General features: G+C 47.5%; 1 protein-coding gene across 2 annotated transcripts in view; it reads right to left on the reverse strand.

The window, feature by feature from the left end:
* Window positions 1–3864: 3864 nt before the first annotated feature.
* The window catches only part of Pde10a (phosphodiesterase 10A), a 400036-nt gene continuing 386719 nt past the window's right edge, over window positions 3865–17181 (reverse strand). For both annotated transcript variants that reach the window (XM_051164657.1, XM_051164656.1), the window contains 6 exons: window positions 16372–16527; window positions 14686–14858; window positions 10116–10227; window positions 8680–8760; window positions 6804–6892; window positions 3865–4220 (listed from right to left, as the gene is read on the reverse strand). In XM_051164657.1, the coding sequence (XP_051020614.1) occupies window positions 4103–4220; window positions 6804–6892; window positions 8680–8760; window positions 10116–10227; window positions 14686–14858; window positions 16372–16527 (729 nt within the window). In that variant the 3' untranslated portion in view covers window positions 3865–4102. The remainder of the gene's footprint in view (window positions 4221–6803; window positions 6893–8679; window positions 8761–10115; window positions 10228–14685; window positions 14859–16371; window positions 16528–17181) is intronic.

Below are 17181 nucleotides of genomic sequence, written 5' to 3' on the forward strand. Positions count from 1 at the left end.
ATTTATAGTCACTATTCTAGATACAGCGTAAGACTAGCCATTAGGGTGAGCAAACCAAATAAGAAAGTGGGGACACCCATGATAGAGTGGTATTTTAGGTGGGCTACACAATAACACGTGTTTGAGGGATTTAATTTACATTAGAGATAAACACGAGGTACCTGGAGATTAAACACTCAGATACGGACTCTGACTTCCTTTGTGGCACATGCTCTATTCAGCTCTGGTTCCATCTTGGAGTTTGGGCATTTTCCTGTGCCCTGACAGGGCCAGCCTTAAGTGTGTGGTTTCAGTTACAGATCCTCACGAGGACAGGAAGGAGCAGGCAGACTGCTCACAGCCTGAAAGCACTGCCTTCCACTACTGAGCAGGGACAAGTCACGTGACATGGCCAGGTGCATCTCTGGGTTCTAAGTGTGTTTTTCCTGATATTGGCGTAGCTGTTCTTTATGTCATACTGGGCACAAGAACACCTCTAAGCATTTTTCTTTCTTTTGTTCTGTTTTTGTCATTGCACAAAATGCCTTAAATACTTTTGTTGATCAAGCTTTGTTTAAAAGACAGTAAGGATGGTGTACATCTCTAATTTTGACATGGAATAAATAATGCCAGCCAGAGGGGCAGCAACAAAAACTCAGATGTGAAAACTGCCATGCAAGGGGAAGCCGCAGCTGACAGTGCATGAAGCTAATGCAGTCAGTGCATTTCACAATGACTGTCAGGTCAGATGACACTCGCAGCATCTGTGTGTGTGACCGGATGAATCGTCTTCCTCGACTCCCACTGCACACGGGATCAGCAGAGCACAGAGCAAATGCAGGGTTAGAATATACAGCGAGAAGCGACTTTTAAAACCAAAGCCAGCTGGGGAGCCAGAACCCAACAGAACTGTTCCTCTAACAGGAGTCACAGCTCCTGACAAACAAGAGGATCCCAAAGTCACTAGGGTAGATGTCAGTGAAGTGGGGTGGGGCAGGAGCATGCCTCCCCGCCCTGCTAAATGCCATCCCTTAGGTGAGGTGAGCACGGGACAGAAAGAGGAAAAGTCAGCATTTAAAATAAAGACACAGGCCAAGGCATGGTGATTACTTTTGTCCTGTTAAAGCTGAGACCTTAATTTAGACCTAAGAAAGCAGAAACACCATGCGCCAAGTGAGCGCCATTGAAAGGCCCAGTCCCAAGGCAACAGGCAGGCTGTGCCAACATAGCGAGCACATACATGAACACACTGAGAAGGCAGGAGTTCACTGTGTGTGTAAAATAGAAATGCTAACTAACACATGCTAAAGAGAGGAGCTCTGAATGGGTCAGATCAAACTGACTCTGTTTTTGCTGCTGTGGGGTTGAGTCACTTAGAGTATCTCACTGACAGTCACCAGCACACATTTGCAGTTGGAGGGAGCCAGGGACTCAGGATTCAACTGTCCTCCCTAGGAAGAGAGCATTCTGGGAAGGTGGGAAGGCTGATCATCACCCCAGCATGCTTCTCAAGGCTCCGGCGGCCACTTACGCCCTCTGATGTGGAGCTGACGACTAATGGATGTTTACAAGTGAGGGCTATCTCATTGCCCAGCCTCCGTACTTCGTGTTGGCGTTGGCACACACTTAACGTATCCAAAAACGTTTTCCCGGATAAAAAGATAACCACAGAGTGTGGACAGAAATTAAATTATCACTACAACTATAAAATGATCATAACTAATATAATTTTGGTACCATTCTGTTTATATTCATTATTAGTCACTAAGTTTACATCAGACATTAATGAGGAATTCTTGGAAACCTTTGGCAAGAGAAAACTTGGGGAGAAAAGAGGTGGGAAAAAGCTAAGAGGCAAGATTCAAGTGCTTGTCTGCTAAGTGCATCTGCCAAGACACACACACACACACACACACACACACACACACACACACACACACATGCCACACCTGACTGCATGAATGTTAAAACCAAATTATTAACTTTTACTTTGGGCAAATCTATGCCTCCTAATCGAGTCTTGGCACATGGTGAAAAGAGAGCTGCGTGGGGCTTCTCGGAGATATCCTGCTAGGTAAACTGCATCTCATGTGACAGTGTTTCACAAGACACTAACCAGCCAATAAAGCTCTAGCAGGTTCCTCGGCAAGGCTGCCCCAGGTAGGGCCATGCCATACAATGTGCTTGGCTAGGTCAAATTAAAACTGATTTTTGGACTATCTCTACTGCCACAGCAGTCATAGGAGTTCCACCAACAGGGCCTTTTTACATACTCAGGGACAGAATACACACATGCCTTCAAAAGGGCTCAATTAAAGGATCATCTTAAATGCTGCCCCTTCCTGCAATCCAGCTTCCATGATAGATGATCAACTGTGTGGGCTGAATGGCCTTTTGCTGGGCCCAGTGGTGCATGTTGGCATGAGGAAACTGGGTTTGCTGCAGTGAACACTCACAGGAGAAGGACACGCCCATATACAGAAAGCAACCTGGTTCCCAACGTGGAAAACCAGCGCTTTTAGTATGAGGGTGACTATCATTTTTCACAAGCGCTTGTTTCTTTAGTTTTTCTCCTTTTGTCTCAGGCGTGTGTCCCATACACACGTCTGTGAGCTTATCCCCACGCCATGCATACACACATGTGTATGTGTGTGCACAGCCCTGATGTTGTGGAAGCTTCTCTCATTGGCATCTCCTTAGAGCTTGTATGGTGACAACAGTGAATGGGGCGGCACGTAGAGGAGATGGCAGCTTTTTAGAAGCCCTTGCAGAAACTGAGCACACAGTGTTAATGGAAAGTGGGTTGTGTTCAGCCCACTCTGCTACAGTACAAATATGTGGGGGGAAAACTGAATAGATTTTGCAAATGCCATGCTCCTGTGCGTAGCAGAATCTGTTCCAAAAATTCATTTTAAAGCCGTTTTTCATATCCCTGCCAGAATAATGAGTGAGCCATTTGTTTCTGAGCAGGATTGTTCACTAGGTGAGAACAACCAAGCATGGATTCTCTGGTCTCTGTGCCCTGCCCTGGACATCCTCATGCCATGAACCTGTGACTTCTTAGAACTTCACAGGAAGGGCCCAGAGGGTCCTGTCGGCTCCTCTGACTTCGCACAGCCGCAGTCACCAGAAAGCTATGTATGAGAACTAGCCACACACCAGGCTCTTGGTGAGAAAGGCAGACACGACATAATCAAGGTCAGTGTGGGGGCTGTGCTGTCAGCGCCCATCAGGGGACTAGGGCACGGTTGAGGTGTCTTCTAGGGTATCTTTCATTTTGGATGTGACCAAATTTATGGCATGACACACTATGAAAATAAAAAAGAAATTATGAGGAGTCACATTTTTATACTCATAAGATTTGCTACCTGGAGGAAATTTATATGCCTTACTTTTATTTTCTTTGTGAAAAGGGGTTGGTAAAGTTGCCAAAGGCTACAGTTGGGGGTGGGGGTGGGGAGCGTTTTAATTCTTTGACATGGTTTGAAGTCTGAGCTGCAGTCTCAGGTACCTGGGATGCACCTGTGTCTCCAGGGCAGCATCCTGCTTCTGTCAGAGAGGAGCCGACTCACTGGCGTGCCCACAAAGGAACTGAAAGAACACACCTTAAGCCTGCCTAAAATCAACAAATTGAATTTCTCTATCACCTGTGGCCTGTAACCGTCATTACCCACGTCCCGGGCTACAGCTGAATTACCTACAAGGAGGTCATGTGTGCACTTCACAACAGGGATGTGTGATCTATTTGTAACCAATGCTACCGGGCAGCATTACTGTGAGAGACGAGGCACAGAGCCAGGGTACTGGTCACGCCCTCGTGGAAGGCTGTGGGCAAGAACTCCCACCTGCAGTCTCTGTCTTCCTCTAGCCAGCGCAATGCTGGCCTGTTAGCAGGTGGCCTTCAGAAGTCAGGTGGAGCCACAGAAGAGCTGATGTCTGAACATAGTGGAGCCCGGGTGGCTCGCTATCCCGGGCACGTGCGACAAGCAGGAAGTCATCTGCCTCACGTGTATATGCGACGGACGGTACCTTCTGAGAGAGGTTTTCACCCCCTTGAAAATAAAATATGAAGTCAAAGAAGCAGGATGAGTTAGCTGCTGGCCGGACACCGCGTCAGGCAGGGTCAGTCATCCACCTTGACAGGCAACTTCTCGGACGCCCCTTTGCCAGCTGGTGGGGCGGAAATCCACAATGCAGTCTCCTCCCCACGAATCACCTTCTCCCACTGATTCAGATTATCCCTGGGGGGAGGGGGACACAGGACACAGTTACAGACGGCATTCAAACAGGGTTTCTGACCTGGCTTTTAAAGGTGACGTCAGCAGGGTGGTGCAACTGCACACTTCAGATGCTGGCTGTGGCTGGTGTGGGGTGGCCAGGCAGCCTCTTGTGTGCCATGTCACCCCAGCAGAGAGCCGCAGAGGCACAAGAACCACTGAGCTTATTGTTTGACTGGCTCTAGGCTGCAAAGACAGAAACCCGGCCGGAGCAAGGGTCGCATTTCATGATTACCGAGGTTGGGACCAGCGGGTGTGCCTAGGACTCCTTGCAGGGGCTGATCCCGATCCCGGCAAGCAGAAGCCAGGGGTGGTAGGTGGGGCAGAAATGGAACCATCAAAGTTACATAGAGTTTGGCTAGCTAACTCCCTGATTTGGGCTTCCTAAGCACCCCACTGTACAAATAGCACCTCTGTGCTGGGGTCCTTCCCCAGGAACTCCATTCTCCTACTGCCCTCCAGCCTTGCCTCTCCTCTGCTCAACGGGAACACCACAGGTGCATAGCCTTGCAACCCTGCAAAGGTGACTGCTGTGTGAGCCTGGCAGAGTCCTTCACACAAAGTGGACGTCAGAAGGGAGCTTTGACACTGGCAAGCACACAATGTGTAGACAGCACTACTAAATATTCCCCTGATAATCTTTAATTAGCAAGCATGCTAAGATACTTTATTGGGGCGGAGGGGAAGAAAAAGAGATTGCTAAATTATAATGTGAGCAGGGTAGAACTTTTAACCTGCACCATAAGATCCTTTTCCAAGACGTTAGACTTTCTCACAGGTTGGGGAAAGATACGTACTATTTGGCAATTTCCTTAATCTCTGGGTATACAATAGTTAAATACTAAAATTGTCCTTAAGAAACTATGTGGGTCAGCCAAGCACAGAGAAGCAGGGATCCATTGAAGCTGCCCAGCGCCACCATCCACACTCGCCAGGCTGCCTGTGCCGAGTGCCACAGCAGCCAGCCCCATACTTGAAGGCCCAGCAGCTACTGGGCCTGACAGTTTCTAAATGTTTATTACACAACATGGCATTCCAGATAGGTCGGGTGCTTTCAGCCTAAATTGCAGGTCTGGGTTCAGATGATGTCCCCACCATCCTTTAACCTGAGCACTTCTGAAAGCTGATCCCTCCCGGAGTGAGCCACAGCCCAAGGTGGAGGGCCATCCTTCTAGGCCTCTGCGGATGAAATTCCAGTGAACTCCCTTAGGACTCAGGCCGCTGAAGCTTGACAAAATGGGCCATATGTACCACTATCCAGGAATGGGTGAAGAAACGTCGCGTCTCAGATACAGAAGCAAATGATTTTAAATGGTCTTCCTTGTTGATTTTATTTGCTTGGTGTTTTAAAAATTAATCTATCAGCTGGGTGGGTGCACACCTTTAATCCCAGCACACTACACAGGAGGCAGAGGCAGATGGGTCCCTGAGTTTGAACGAGCTTTCCAGGATGGTCAGGGCTACGCAGAGAAACCCTGGCTCGAAAACTGCTGCAGATGCTGGAGTGCACCGCGTTTGGGTTTTGTTTAACACCTTCTTGCTAAGTTGTGTGCGCTCCTCTCCCCTGGTGTCCACCAAGACTGAGCAGTGTGGAGGTGCCCTGGACACCACTGACCTCCTGTTTTTCTCCCAGAGGAACTTCTCTTATAAAGAAAATTAGCATCTTTTAAAATGTCAGTGTTCTTCACTGAGTTGGACTCTCGGGAAAAAGTGGGGTGGAGGTGGAGAGCGTCTGCAGCCAGAGCAGACAACAGGTGGGAGGGCAAAGCACACTGGGGAGGAAGGGTGCTCGGCCAAGTTTCTCCTCTTCTGCATGGCACAGCTTCTACTGCGATTTAGGCTGAGCGCTTTCCCTGAAAAAGCACATAAGCTGGCAGCACTGTCCTTAGTGCTGGGCCCTCCTTCGTGTGCTGACATGTTCCCCTCATATACACTACATAGGGCAGTGTAGGAGACACATGGTGGCTATGAGATTTGTGTCTGAAGGCCTGTTTGAGTGTCTGGGGGCCACCCTGGGTATCAGAGGCTATTGGGTGCTGTCAGAGATCTAGGAATGAGGTCCAGTCACCACAGGCCACCAGCATAACACTTACAGAGTGCAAAGGGAGCCGCTTACCCCGAGAGGTACACTGCTTTCAGGGAGAGCTCCTCACGTCTTGTTCACACAGAACACAGTTAAGAACCTCACTTCAAGGGGTCCTCGGCACACGTCAGCTCAGCTGGACAGCTACCACTTGGCCTATCCTGGTCTATGGCATGGGCTGCCAGCACCCTTTGTCCTGTCTGAGTTGCGTAATAGGCTGTCTTAGCATCAGCTAGCGCCTGAGATTCAACTCTGATAAGAAGAAAGCAAAGAGGGAGAGGGAGTGGTAACCCTAAGGAAACAAGTAAAGACTCCTGAGCAGGGCAAATGGAGAACACAGCAAACACTTCAAACCAGAAGATTCACTGTAAACTGTGAATATGACATGCCTACGGGCTGGTGGAGTGAAAAACCCTACATGAAGTTCAGGATGGCTTTGAAGCCACTTGGAGTGCTGTGCCTACCTGCAGGCCTTCAGCAGCGGTTCTGTGGGTGGGAGGATCTGGGTCAGGGTGGTGTAGCAGGGAATGGCCACGGCATTGTAGAATCCAAGCTGCCATGGGGAAAGGTCAGGGAAATAAAACAAGGACACTGTTAGGATGCTGATCCTCCCCACTCTCCCATCCCTGAAGCTTACGTATGAAGTCAGCTGTTCCTGCTGTGTGTGCTGTATTTGCTTTGAGCACAGTGTGTGTGCTGTATACCGTGTGTGTGTGTGTGTGTGTGTGTGTGTGTGTGTGTGCTTGTGTGTCTGTGCTTCTCTTGCTGTGTGTGTGCTCTGTGGTGTGTGTTGTGTGTTGTGCGCTGAGTGTGTGCTCTATGCTTCTCCTGCTATGTGCTCTGCGCTGTGTGTGCTTTTAGCATCATGTGTACACTGTGCAATGTGTGTGTGCTTTTCCTGCTCTGCGCTGTGTGTTATGAGTGCTCTGTGTCTTCTGGGTCCCAAGAGGACCAGTGCCAAGTAGTCAACAGGGCATTCAGATGAGCGCCAAGAATACATACACAAATCCCTGACACACCCCTGCAGTTCATACCCACAGCATTCAAAGCTGCAGTGAATTAAGGAGATTTTACCTACACCTGGGTCAGGCCCAAACCCAAGGCCTGATGAGAGGCTGTGTTAACTTCATGCTGCCCTGTGGACATTTCAAAGTCAGGCCCGCAGGCCTTCATCTGCCCAGCTCTCTTCCAGCTTAGCACTGGGGATGGCTGACGTATTTCTGGTTTTCTTCTGTTTCCCTTAACCTTCTGCCATTCCCATGATCCCCCAGACTTTTGTCCTTCAACAGATGTCACTGGTGTTCACTGACATTCTCCTCGCTCAGCTCTCTCTCAACCTATGAGATGTCCCAGTTCTCATTTACCCAGCATGCACTAGTGAAGGGCAGGCACGGATAGCTTGGAGCTGAGCAAAACACAGACAACTTCCTTCCACCACTGAGCCCTGCTTCCTGACTTGCTAGCAGATGGCAATGTGACGCCATCACTTCCTGGGATAAGCAGCTTCTGTAGAAACTGAGCTTGGAGACAGTAGGAGCTCTGTGTAGTTCCGTTTTGCTTCTGCTGCCGTAGTTACTGTCACGATCTGCATGCTAGAGTGAAGCTTACATGTTTTCACTTTCATTGCTCTGATAATAAGTTAGAGCCAGTGTCTCCTCTGCAGTCCAGGTGGACCTGTCACTTCTGAGCCTCCCACCACAGGCTCCTGGGGCCAGGACTACAGGGATGAACCACCACAGTGTGCTGGTTTTTATTTTCATAGCGTATTCTAAACCTTAGCAAGGAGTCACTTGGCTAGAATGTCCAGAGAAAAAGCTCACTGGGAACAAAGCACTTCACTATTGTGACAAAATACCTTCACAATACACAATTTAGAATTTAGAAGAATCGGTAAAACATTTATTCATCCAAAAGATATTTAAAACTCCCTCATGCTGCAAAAAGGAGTTAATTTTTTTTCTCTTGGAAAAAGTTGACCTATTTTAAAACAAACTACTAGTCTGATTGGGGGGTTCTAAAACAGAACCCTTATTGAGATTGAATCTGTTGTAGCCGTTTGGACAGACCTTGTTAGATCCTGCCCTTAAACCATGTGACCAGATGTATTTCAAATAATTTAATAAGCAGCTAAGTGAGGTGAGGCAGGTCAGAGAGGTCAGGACTTCAACAGATTCACACAAATGCAGGGGCCAGATACACCACACTTTTAACAGTGAGCTCTGTGTTTGAGAAAGTTCTGTGAAGGATTCAAAACCACCAAGTTCCATAGGTAGATGATGCACAGACAGACAGACAGACAGATAGACAGACAGACATGTAGATGGCTCTCGGTCCTTATACCTGTCCTTGAGGGACTTCATCTCGTTTGTCTCTGTCCATCATAGGAATGGGCTGTATTCCCAATTTCTTCATTTCGTCCCCCTGGAATAGACGGAAGGAAATTATTCATAGTTTTCAAATAGTCATACAAAGTTATGGTGTGAGTAAAAAGTTTCTTCAAACTAAATTCCTCGTGCCCCAAAAAAGATGTCAGAGCAATGGTGGGCTCTGCATCACTGTCTCTTACTATGCTCTCATGTTCTCTGTTGCCAAATTTCTACACACACAACCATCTACTCTGGAGCCACTGCGCCACAGCTAATGGCAGGATGCGGGCAGGGGGACGGGACAAGTGTGCAAAGGCCTGGAGGCTATCCTTGATTCTTTTTCAAATGGTTCCCTTTGTGTGGAATGAGAGAAGCTGGACTTTAAGGGTATTCACTGAAGAATGGTAAACAGTTTGCCAAAACAGCCCGTGAGGATCCAGGACCACTGACACCTAGTGCCACCACATTCTGCTGTGGGTGGATGCCCAGGGGACTTCCCACACACAAGGCTTTAGGGTGAAGATCTGTATCATCCTCTGGAGATGTCAGAAGACGGCCACAGCATCCCAGCAGCTCTTACAAAGGCGCTTACTTCTGTTTGGCTAAAGTGTCAAGAGCTTCTCAGTGGTGCACACTTAGTCATTTATTGGTGGTGTTTTTCCCCCCTAGAAATCACAATTCTACACTGAAACCTTCTAGGATTTTTCAGACTCATAAATAAGTTGCTACATCCCTCACTTAAAGTTCTGACCTAAAACTTGCCCTGTAGTGCCCAGGTTCTCACGTGCCATATAATTCTGCCACTGTTATGAACAGTAATTTAAATGTCTGCATTTTCTGATGGTCTTAGGTGACCCTTGTGAAAAGGTTAGTTAACCCCTCCAAAGGGGTTGAGAACCGCTCGCTGCTTTAGAGGGTGGCTGCCCTCCCAGAACGCAAAATCTGAGCTGACCAGTGAACACACTGATGACTGTCTTATGCTAGGGGCGAGCGAGGACGATGTCCCTCAGTTCCTCACTGTGGCAGATGCAGCCCAGGGCTTCAGAGGCTTTAAATTGTTGCATGTTTAAAGCAATATCCAGTAGTGCATCCCCAGACAGGTAAGGTCAGCTGGGGAAGGTCAGCTGGGGAAGGTCAGCTAGGAAAGGTCAGCTGGGGAAGGTCAGCTCGGGAAGGTCAGCTGGGGAAGCAATGCTGAGTGAGCACGGCCCCCAAAGTCTTTCAGTGAGAATCAGGGACCTGCCCTCAGTCAGGTACCTTGTAACAAGCTTTCCCTGTGTGACTTTGAAATCTGCCCTGGTGTGTGATTGACCAGTTTTCCAAGGTGACTATTAACACGGGCAATTAAGGCATCCGGTGGACTGTTTTTCCATTTCCTAGTAATGTCTAAGATAAGAAACAAGGACATACCTCAGCCCAGAATTCTGCATATATATCATTTGCTGTCAATTTTGTAACTGGCCATAGTTTCGTCACAGAGCAAAGGTCACAGGCGGTCATCATCAACCCGATTACACGGTCTCTAGAAGACAATACAGTACTGGTAAATGCAGTGTTTGCACTTTTCCAGGGGAGCTGCAGAGGGGTGGGGTGCCGGCACCTCCAGGACTCAGCTTTGCTTGTGTGTCATGTTCTGTGACAGAAAAAGAAGAAAAATCGTGTACTCTAGCAGGCAGGAAGACAACACGGAATGAAGCCACATGGCATCAGGCCCCTCTACTCCAAGCCTTACAGGGGTGTGCTCTATGCTCCCGGGGCCTCGGTATCCCCATTCGAGCAAACACTTCAGGCAGGCAGCATTCTGTTGCCTTCCAGCTTGCCTGGCGCTCCTCAGAGCTATGGGCAAACATTCATTTCACAAACCTCTGTAAGTGTAGTGTCTCCTGAAGAGAAAAGTTTCGCAGTACCCATCCTGCATCCTCAAAACCTGAGGTGTGCAAGAACGCTTAACTTCTCTAAGGGAGAAATAGCATGACCCGGTCATGCTCCTTGCTTGTATGCAGAGTGGGACGGGCCACCTTCCTCCAAGGCGATGCTGCAAGAACATGTTCAAACTCAGACCCTAACAAAAACAGGAGTTTTCCCTGTAGCTTCTTGGCATGTGTAAGTGAGGTGCTGCCTGTTTGACTTGCTATCTGTGTTAAGTGCAGCTAGATCTTCTCAAAGAAAACTAGTAATTGTTTAAAATTTCATAGAAACATAGAGCGTTTGACTTTACTGGATCGTCTCCAGGGATACTTGGCCTAGTGAAGTGAAGTAAGGAATTATGCTCTCCTGACCTTACCCAGAGAACATTACGTCATTTATAAGGATCATCAGAGGCACAGAGCTATGTTCCAGGGGAGGCAGTGTTGACACTTGCAGATTGCATGCATTCACTAAATTTGAAGGACACCGGATACCAGTGGATTTCTCCATTAGGGATACTGCTGCCTGGATCAGTGGAGATGACCTGTCAGGACAGTTGCAGAGCGATCTCACCTAGCTCTCACTGCAGGTTTCTGAATGCCACATCACAAAGTGTTGTTTGCCACCAGCCTGTTTCCTTTAGTTCACCCGCTGACCTCCACAATATGGCTTTTCAATAGGGAACATCTCAAAGGCTTGTTACGTCTGCCACAGGTTGGGATGAGTAACTAAGAGATGCTCAACAGTCTGGCTGCCTGTCAACCCAAGAAGATGGCATTCCAAGACCCAAATAGCTTAGTGACCCAGAAAATGTACAATTCTCTAGATCAACCACCAGCTTAAAAAGAAAACATTTTTGAAAGTAAGTTATTTTCTTCCTCAACTGGTAAATTAATTGACCAGATATACAATATGAAAACTAGCATTACACTTACAAATAATTATTCATGCAGTTGAAGTATGTCAATCTTACTCAATGTATCTTCACCAAAACTCTCAACATTTTTTATAGCAATAAGAATTAGTCTGAAAAAAAAATAGTTCTCATTTCAGAACTCTGTAAAAGCAATGTGAATCGCACTAGATTTTATAGAAAGTACAAACCTTTTCCACCAGAACTGACCTCACACTTTTAACAATGACCTCACATGTAACACTGCTGATAACAGGATGAGGAGGACTAGGAAACTGTTGCTGTTCAGAGCTCATAGACAAACGTATTTAGACAATGTAAAGTTACCTTATGGCGCGTGACAAAGTAAAGAGGCTGGAAACTGTATGAATCCTTGTTAAGTGTAATTACTGTTTTTATTCTCATTTATAGATCGGTTAGGTGGTCACATTCACTTGGAAATGCCAGAATGGATGCTTTATTCTGTTTGTGAGGAAATAGACCTCAACCCTGACAGCATTCTAAGAAGCAGCTATGGTAGACAGAGTGGGGCTCTTGCTGAGGGCACTCCTGGCACGACCTCATGGCGACCCGCCTTTCACAGCAAAGCCCAGAGAGAAAGCCGAAGCATCTCCGAAGGCAACATGGTGGGACACACTAGTGGATTTCAGTCTAAGCATCAAGAGTGCATATGTGGCCTCATCACTGCTCTCTTATATGAGACTTGCATATAAAAAATTGAGAAAATAGTTACTAAGTGGCTGTTTTCTGCAGGATTTCTAAATACATAAATGCCACATAAAGATTTGTACCTCACCAAGTACGTAAGATGAACGGCAGCGTAACGATGAAGGGCAAGACAGGGGCTGCAGTGGACGGCTAGACGCTCAGCATGGATGCCTGAGGGGACCTCCCAGATTACAAAACTCTTAGTACATTCAACTCAGTGGGGAAAACAAATCAGTCAGTGATTTAATGCATCAGGAAGGAATAAAGTGTAATTCTATTCATACAAAATTCAGAGCCAAATATAAAAAAAAATTGAAGTATAAAATGCACAAAAACATAGAAAGTATTTGCATTGCTGTGGGGCTTGATGAGACCAAGTACCAGATGCGAGTCACGAGCACACATTTCTCTGTTCTCAACAGAGAATCTGGGGTGAGAGTTCTCACTCAGAAATAGAAGGTTTGCCTAGCATGTGTGAGGCCCTCAGACCACACATGCATGCGTGCACACGCACACACACACACACACACACACACACACACACACACACACGCACTCACAGTTTAAGTAGAAAATAGGAATAAAAAATGTAAATCACCTAAAGATAATATTTGTGAGAAAGAACACAGAAGTCTAATATCCTCAAGTGATACACCAGAAGATGAGCAGCTAAAAGTGAAAGTACAGCAGAATAAGCAAGTACTGTGACCAGACCGCGCAGCAGTGCACACAGCACTCAGCAAGTGTGAGATTCTCCTGTGCGGCAGGTAAGAATGCGTGGAGCAGTTCTCATCCTTGTGTTAGAAGATGTGTAAGTTCCTAGTGTATTCATCAAAACTTAATGTATGCATACTTCTAGCAGTATATGACATATGCATTACAATATTTTTATTTCATATGTATCAGTGTTTTGTCTGCACATCTGTGCACCATGTGCATTCCTGGTACCTGCAGGGGCCAGAAGATGTAAGAGTCCTCTAGTTGTGAGCCGCCACGTGGGTGCTGAGAACAAAGCTCATGTCCTCTGCAAGAGCAGCCAGCGCTCTCAGCCCCTGAGCTCTCTCCAGCTCTGTGCTATAGGAAAGGTCACAGGAGCAAAATTTAATTGATTCGTTGTTTATAACGAAAAGTTCTAGAAATCATCACTAGGAATCTGGAGAAAGCTTCCAAACCTTTAAAACTGTCTCTCTATGTTGTGTTATAGTTCTTTTTATATAAAAATGAATTCCTCTGGTACAAGCACCTTTCAAGGGAAAGGCACACGGCTGTGTATACACCGCAGGCACACTGCACACCTCTGGAGAAACAGAGTGCGTGGGATGGGACGGTAGCACACCGCTGGCATCTCAGTGCAAAAGCAAGACTGTCATTCTTTCCTGTGCCATTTCTTCACTCGGAGGTTTGCTAAGACAAAGGGGCATTTCCTTTAAAACTGTTAAACAACACAAATTAGTCACAACTAATTTGCACCACCAACACAGATCCCTCATATGCATTAAGCATGAAAAGTAGTTTTTTTATTTTGATGTCTAAGTTTTAATAATGCTAATTATCATGGCTGCTTGGCTAAAAAAATAATTCTATATATCCAAAAAAAAAAAAAATTGAGGCACGGGTTTCTGAAATCAAGTGTGGGTCCTGTGCATTGACTATCCTACCTGTAAGTGTAAACAAACACCTGTTCCTCACAAGGTCCTAAGTACAGGAACCACGCATGCTGCCCCTTTGAACTTTGGTGGGGTAGGGCAGGAGGAACTAGAGGCACCAATGGCCTCTTGGGAGCTTTGTCAACACTGACTCATGTAGTCCTGGGCCGGCCTTGCTGTGTGTGAAAGTAAGATGGCCTCCTGTATTATTCTTCCAAAAGATGGTTCACCAGCCTGTGTATGTTTCAAACCTTGCAGAACGTGGACACACCCTGTTGCGGAGGGAAGCTGCTTGCACGGCTGCTGCTGACCTGAGGCACCCACATCCTTCCAAGGATGCCATTTGCTCCTAAGGGCTGGGCGTCACTTCAAACCACCTGTTTGCATCTTGGCACCCAAGTGCCTGAAAGCAGAGCACATCCTCCTGAAAGAAATACTAAGATCAGGTCTGGATGGGTCCAAGAAGACTCAGATGAAACTAGTGAGTGGCTGCCCAAGCACCTGAGGATAAAGATGGCCTTACTGAGGAGAGACCAGCCAGACACAGATATTCATGTCAGTGAAGACTGTGGCAGCCAGCTGAGAACCATCCTGGCAGAAGGCAGGTGAGTGGCGCACATTTCCAAAGTGAACACAAATCCAAAGCCTCCCCACACACCATCCTTGGGAGAAAATGTGGAAGCAGCACCAAAATGCACACAAGCAGAGGATACCCTTCAGGCTTCTTCCGCTGGGCACACACTCACGCCAAGTCACAGTTCTTAATTCGCGCATCAGGCCCTTATCTGTTGCCAACCATTCTTACCGATGTGACTGGTTGTGGAGGTTCAGCGACCCTGTCTGGTACATCTCCTCCAACTGTTTCCTGTTCCCAAAGTACAGGGCGAGGTCGGTGGCAATGATGGCTTTACGGATGATCTCCAGCACCTGCTCATACTCGCTGGAGCTCAGGGTGGAGAAGATGTTGTGTCCTTCCAGCTACAGAGAGACGCGGAGGAGGGAAACCATCAGTGGTGGCCACACCTAGGTTCAAGGCATCTCCATTATCATCATAACAAAAAGCTTGGGAAAGCGAAGGGCCTGTTTTGTTGTTATAACAGGGCTGCTGCTTTCGTGGGCCATTTCCTCATAGGATGCTGCCTGCTACCACACAAATCACATGACTCTACTCTGGTGTGTGTGTGTGTGTGTGTGTGTGTGTGTGTGTGTGTGTGTGTGTGTGTGTGTGTGTTTTATGGTGATGAGGCTGGGAAGTGTGAAATACTGATGTTTCCAGTAGCATTTCCTCTTGGGCCACCTAACTGCAGTAAGTTTCATACAGCACTGAAAGTGAAACTCATGCTTAGAAAGACTCGGGCATCAGGTGGCAGCCAAGGGACTAGAAGGGGGCCACTGGTGAGAGGACCTGCTCATGGAAGGTGGGAGAGTGGATTACAACTAAACAAAAGTGAAGAGCTGGGATGCTGGGGTGCAAAGGCTTAAGCTTGGAGGGGCACAGGTGTACGGGGGAAGTCAAGGGCTAGCCCAAAGGAAAAGTGTGGTTATTTCAATGAAAATGGCCATCGGAGCTCCTAGGGAATGTCACTATTGGGAAGTGTGGCCTAATTGGAGTAGGTATGGCCTAATTGGAAGAAATGTGTCACTGGGGAAGGGCTTTGGGGTTTCAAAAGCCCAAGCCAGGCTCGGTGTCTCTTTCTTCTGCAGTTCCAGATGTAGGACTCTCAGCTCCTCCAGTGCCATGTCTGCCTGCGTGCCACCATGTTTCCTGCCTGCCATGCTGATAATGGACTAAACCTCTGAACTTGTAAGCCAGTCCCAATTAAATGCTTTCCTTTATAATAATTGCCTTGGTCGTGGTGCCTCTTCAAAGCAATAGAACACTGACTAAGATGGACAGGCATATGAAAAAGTCCTATGGAAACCTACTAGCTCATAGTACAATCAAAAATATAAGCGGAGGGTTGAGAGGAGAGTGAGGAAGCCCTGGTGTGGAAGGTGGAGGAGGACGGACAGGAAGGGTAGTAGTGTGGGTTAACCTAAGCTTTACGGAAACGGAATAATTAGTAAGCTAACTTCGAAATGTAACTTTCCAAAAAGAGTTCAAATGGAGGCATTCTGCATGGGTGGACAAAGCCAATCCCAGAAGCCATGGGCTATTAAACAAAGCCACATGGGCAGGTATGGGAGAGCTCCCTACCAGTTATTTTGATCAGGGTGACCTTGGAGGTCTGCAAAATGACTGCCCGCACTGTCGGTCACCGGCATAACTAGCTTGTAAGACTCTGTTGCTGTAGACAGCATGTGTTGGCTGCAGGACATGAAGAAAACAGGCATGGAGTCTACATCCCCCAAACTACTCACAAATATGGCTATAAAGTCTAAGACGGCATAAGCACACCTCAGCTGCTGCCTGCAATATCAGCTGTGCTGCCCTCCCTCTCTGTCCTCAGCCAGGGGCAAGGAGTGTGCCCACGGCAGCTGGGCATCTCACCTGCAGGATGGACACTGTCTGGGAGAAGTGGTGCTGCTCCATGGTGGAGGTGGAGTAGAGCGCCGCCAGGGGGTGGTCGAATTTCTGCAGGTAGCTGTTGCTGAAGCCCCTGTGGTCCAGGTCGTGACACAGACATGCAATTAGCAGGCCTTTGCGCTTAGGGAGATAGCAGAACATAGGCGTGTTTACAACACGGTAAAGGGGTCACTGGGAAACTCACAGGCGCCATCCACAGCACACTCATTTCTGACGCTGATACTTCCCGACCTCTTAGGAATCTTTGAAATTACAAGCAAATGTCTTTGTAACACCAGTCTTTGTTTTTCTGCAAACAAAACTCCCTCTTTAACTCTAGGGAAGGGGCAGGGGTACCAAACGCACCAAAGCATTACTGATAAACTGTGCAGTACACACAGCAGGCAGCTTGGGTTTTCCTAGTTCTAACAAGCCCATTGCTATTTTCAGTCAATACACACAATATGCAAACACAGGACATGTGGAAACAGCATGCTGCATTGGAATAAGAAGAATGCTATGACACTCAAGAGAGGCAACCCTGTAGTAAAGAGAGCGGTGTGGGCCAGGCCCGCAAGAGCCAGACACCAACAGAGGCTTGTGAGAAGAAGGAAGGAGATGGTTGTGGTGGAAGACCACACCTGAGTGAGGTCAGGAGCTAGAGACCTAGGGCAGGGCACGGGGTCTTCATGCAGACCTCATTTTCCAAACAACAAGAAACAGGGGAAGGGACTCCGGGGCTGCAGTGTCTGCTTCTAACTGATGGTTTTAGAAAGCTGTTAGGTGATGTGTAGG

Source organism: Acomys russatus, chromosome 21 (genome assembly GCF_903995435.1).
Source record: "Acomys russatus chromosome 21, mAcoRus1.1, whole genome shotgun sequence".
NCBI classification, from domain to species: Eukaryota; Metazoa; Chordata; class Mammalia; order Rodentia; family Muridae; genus Acomys; species Acomys russatus.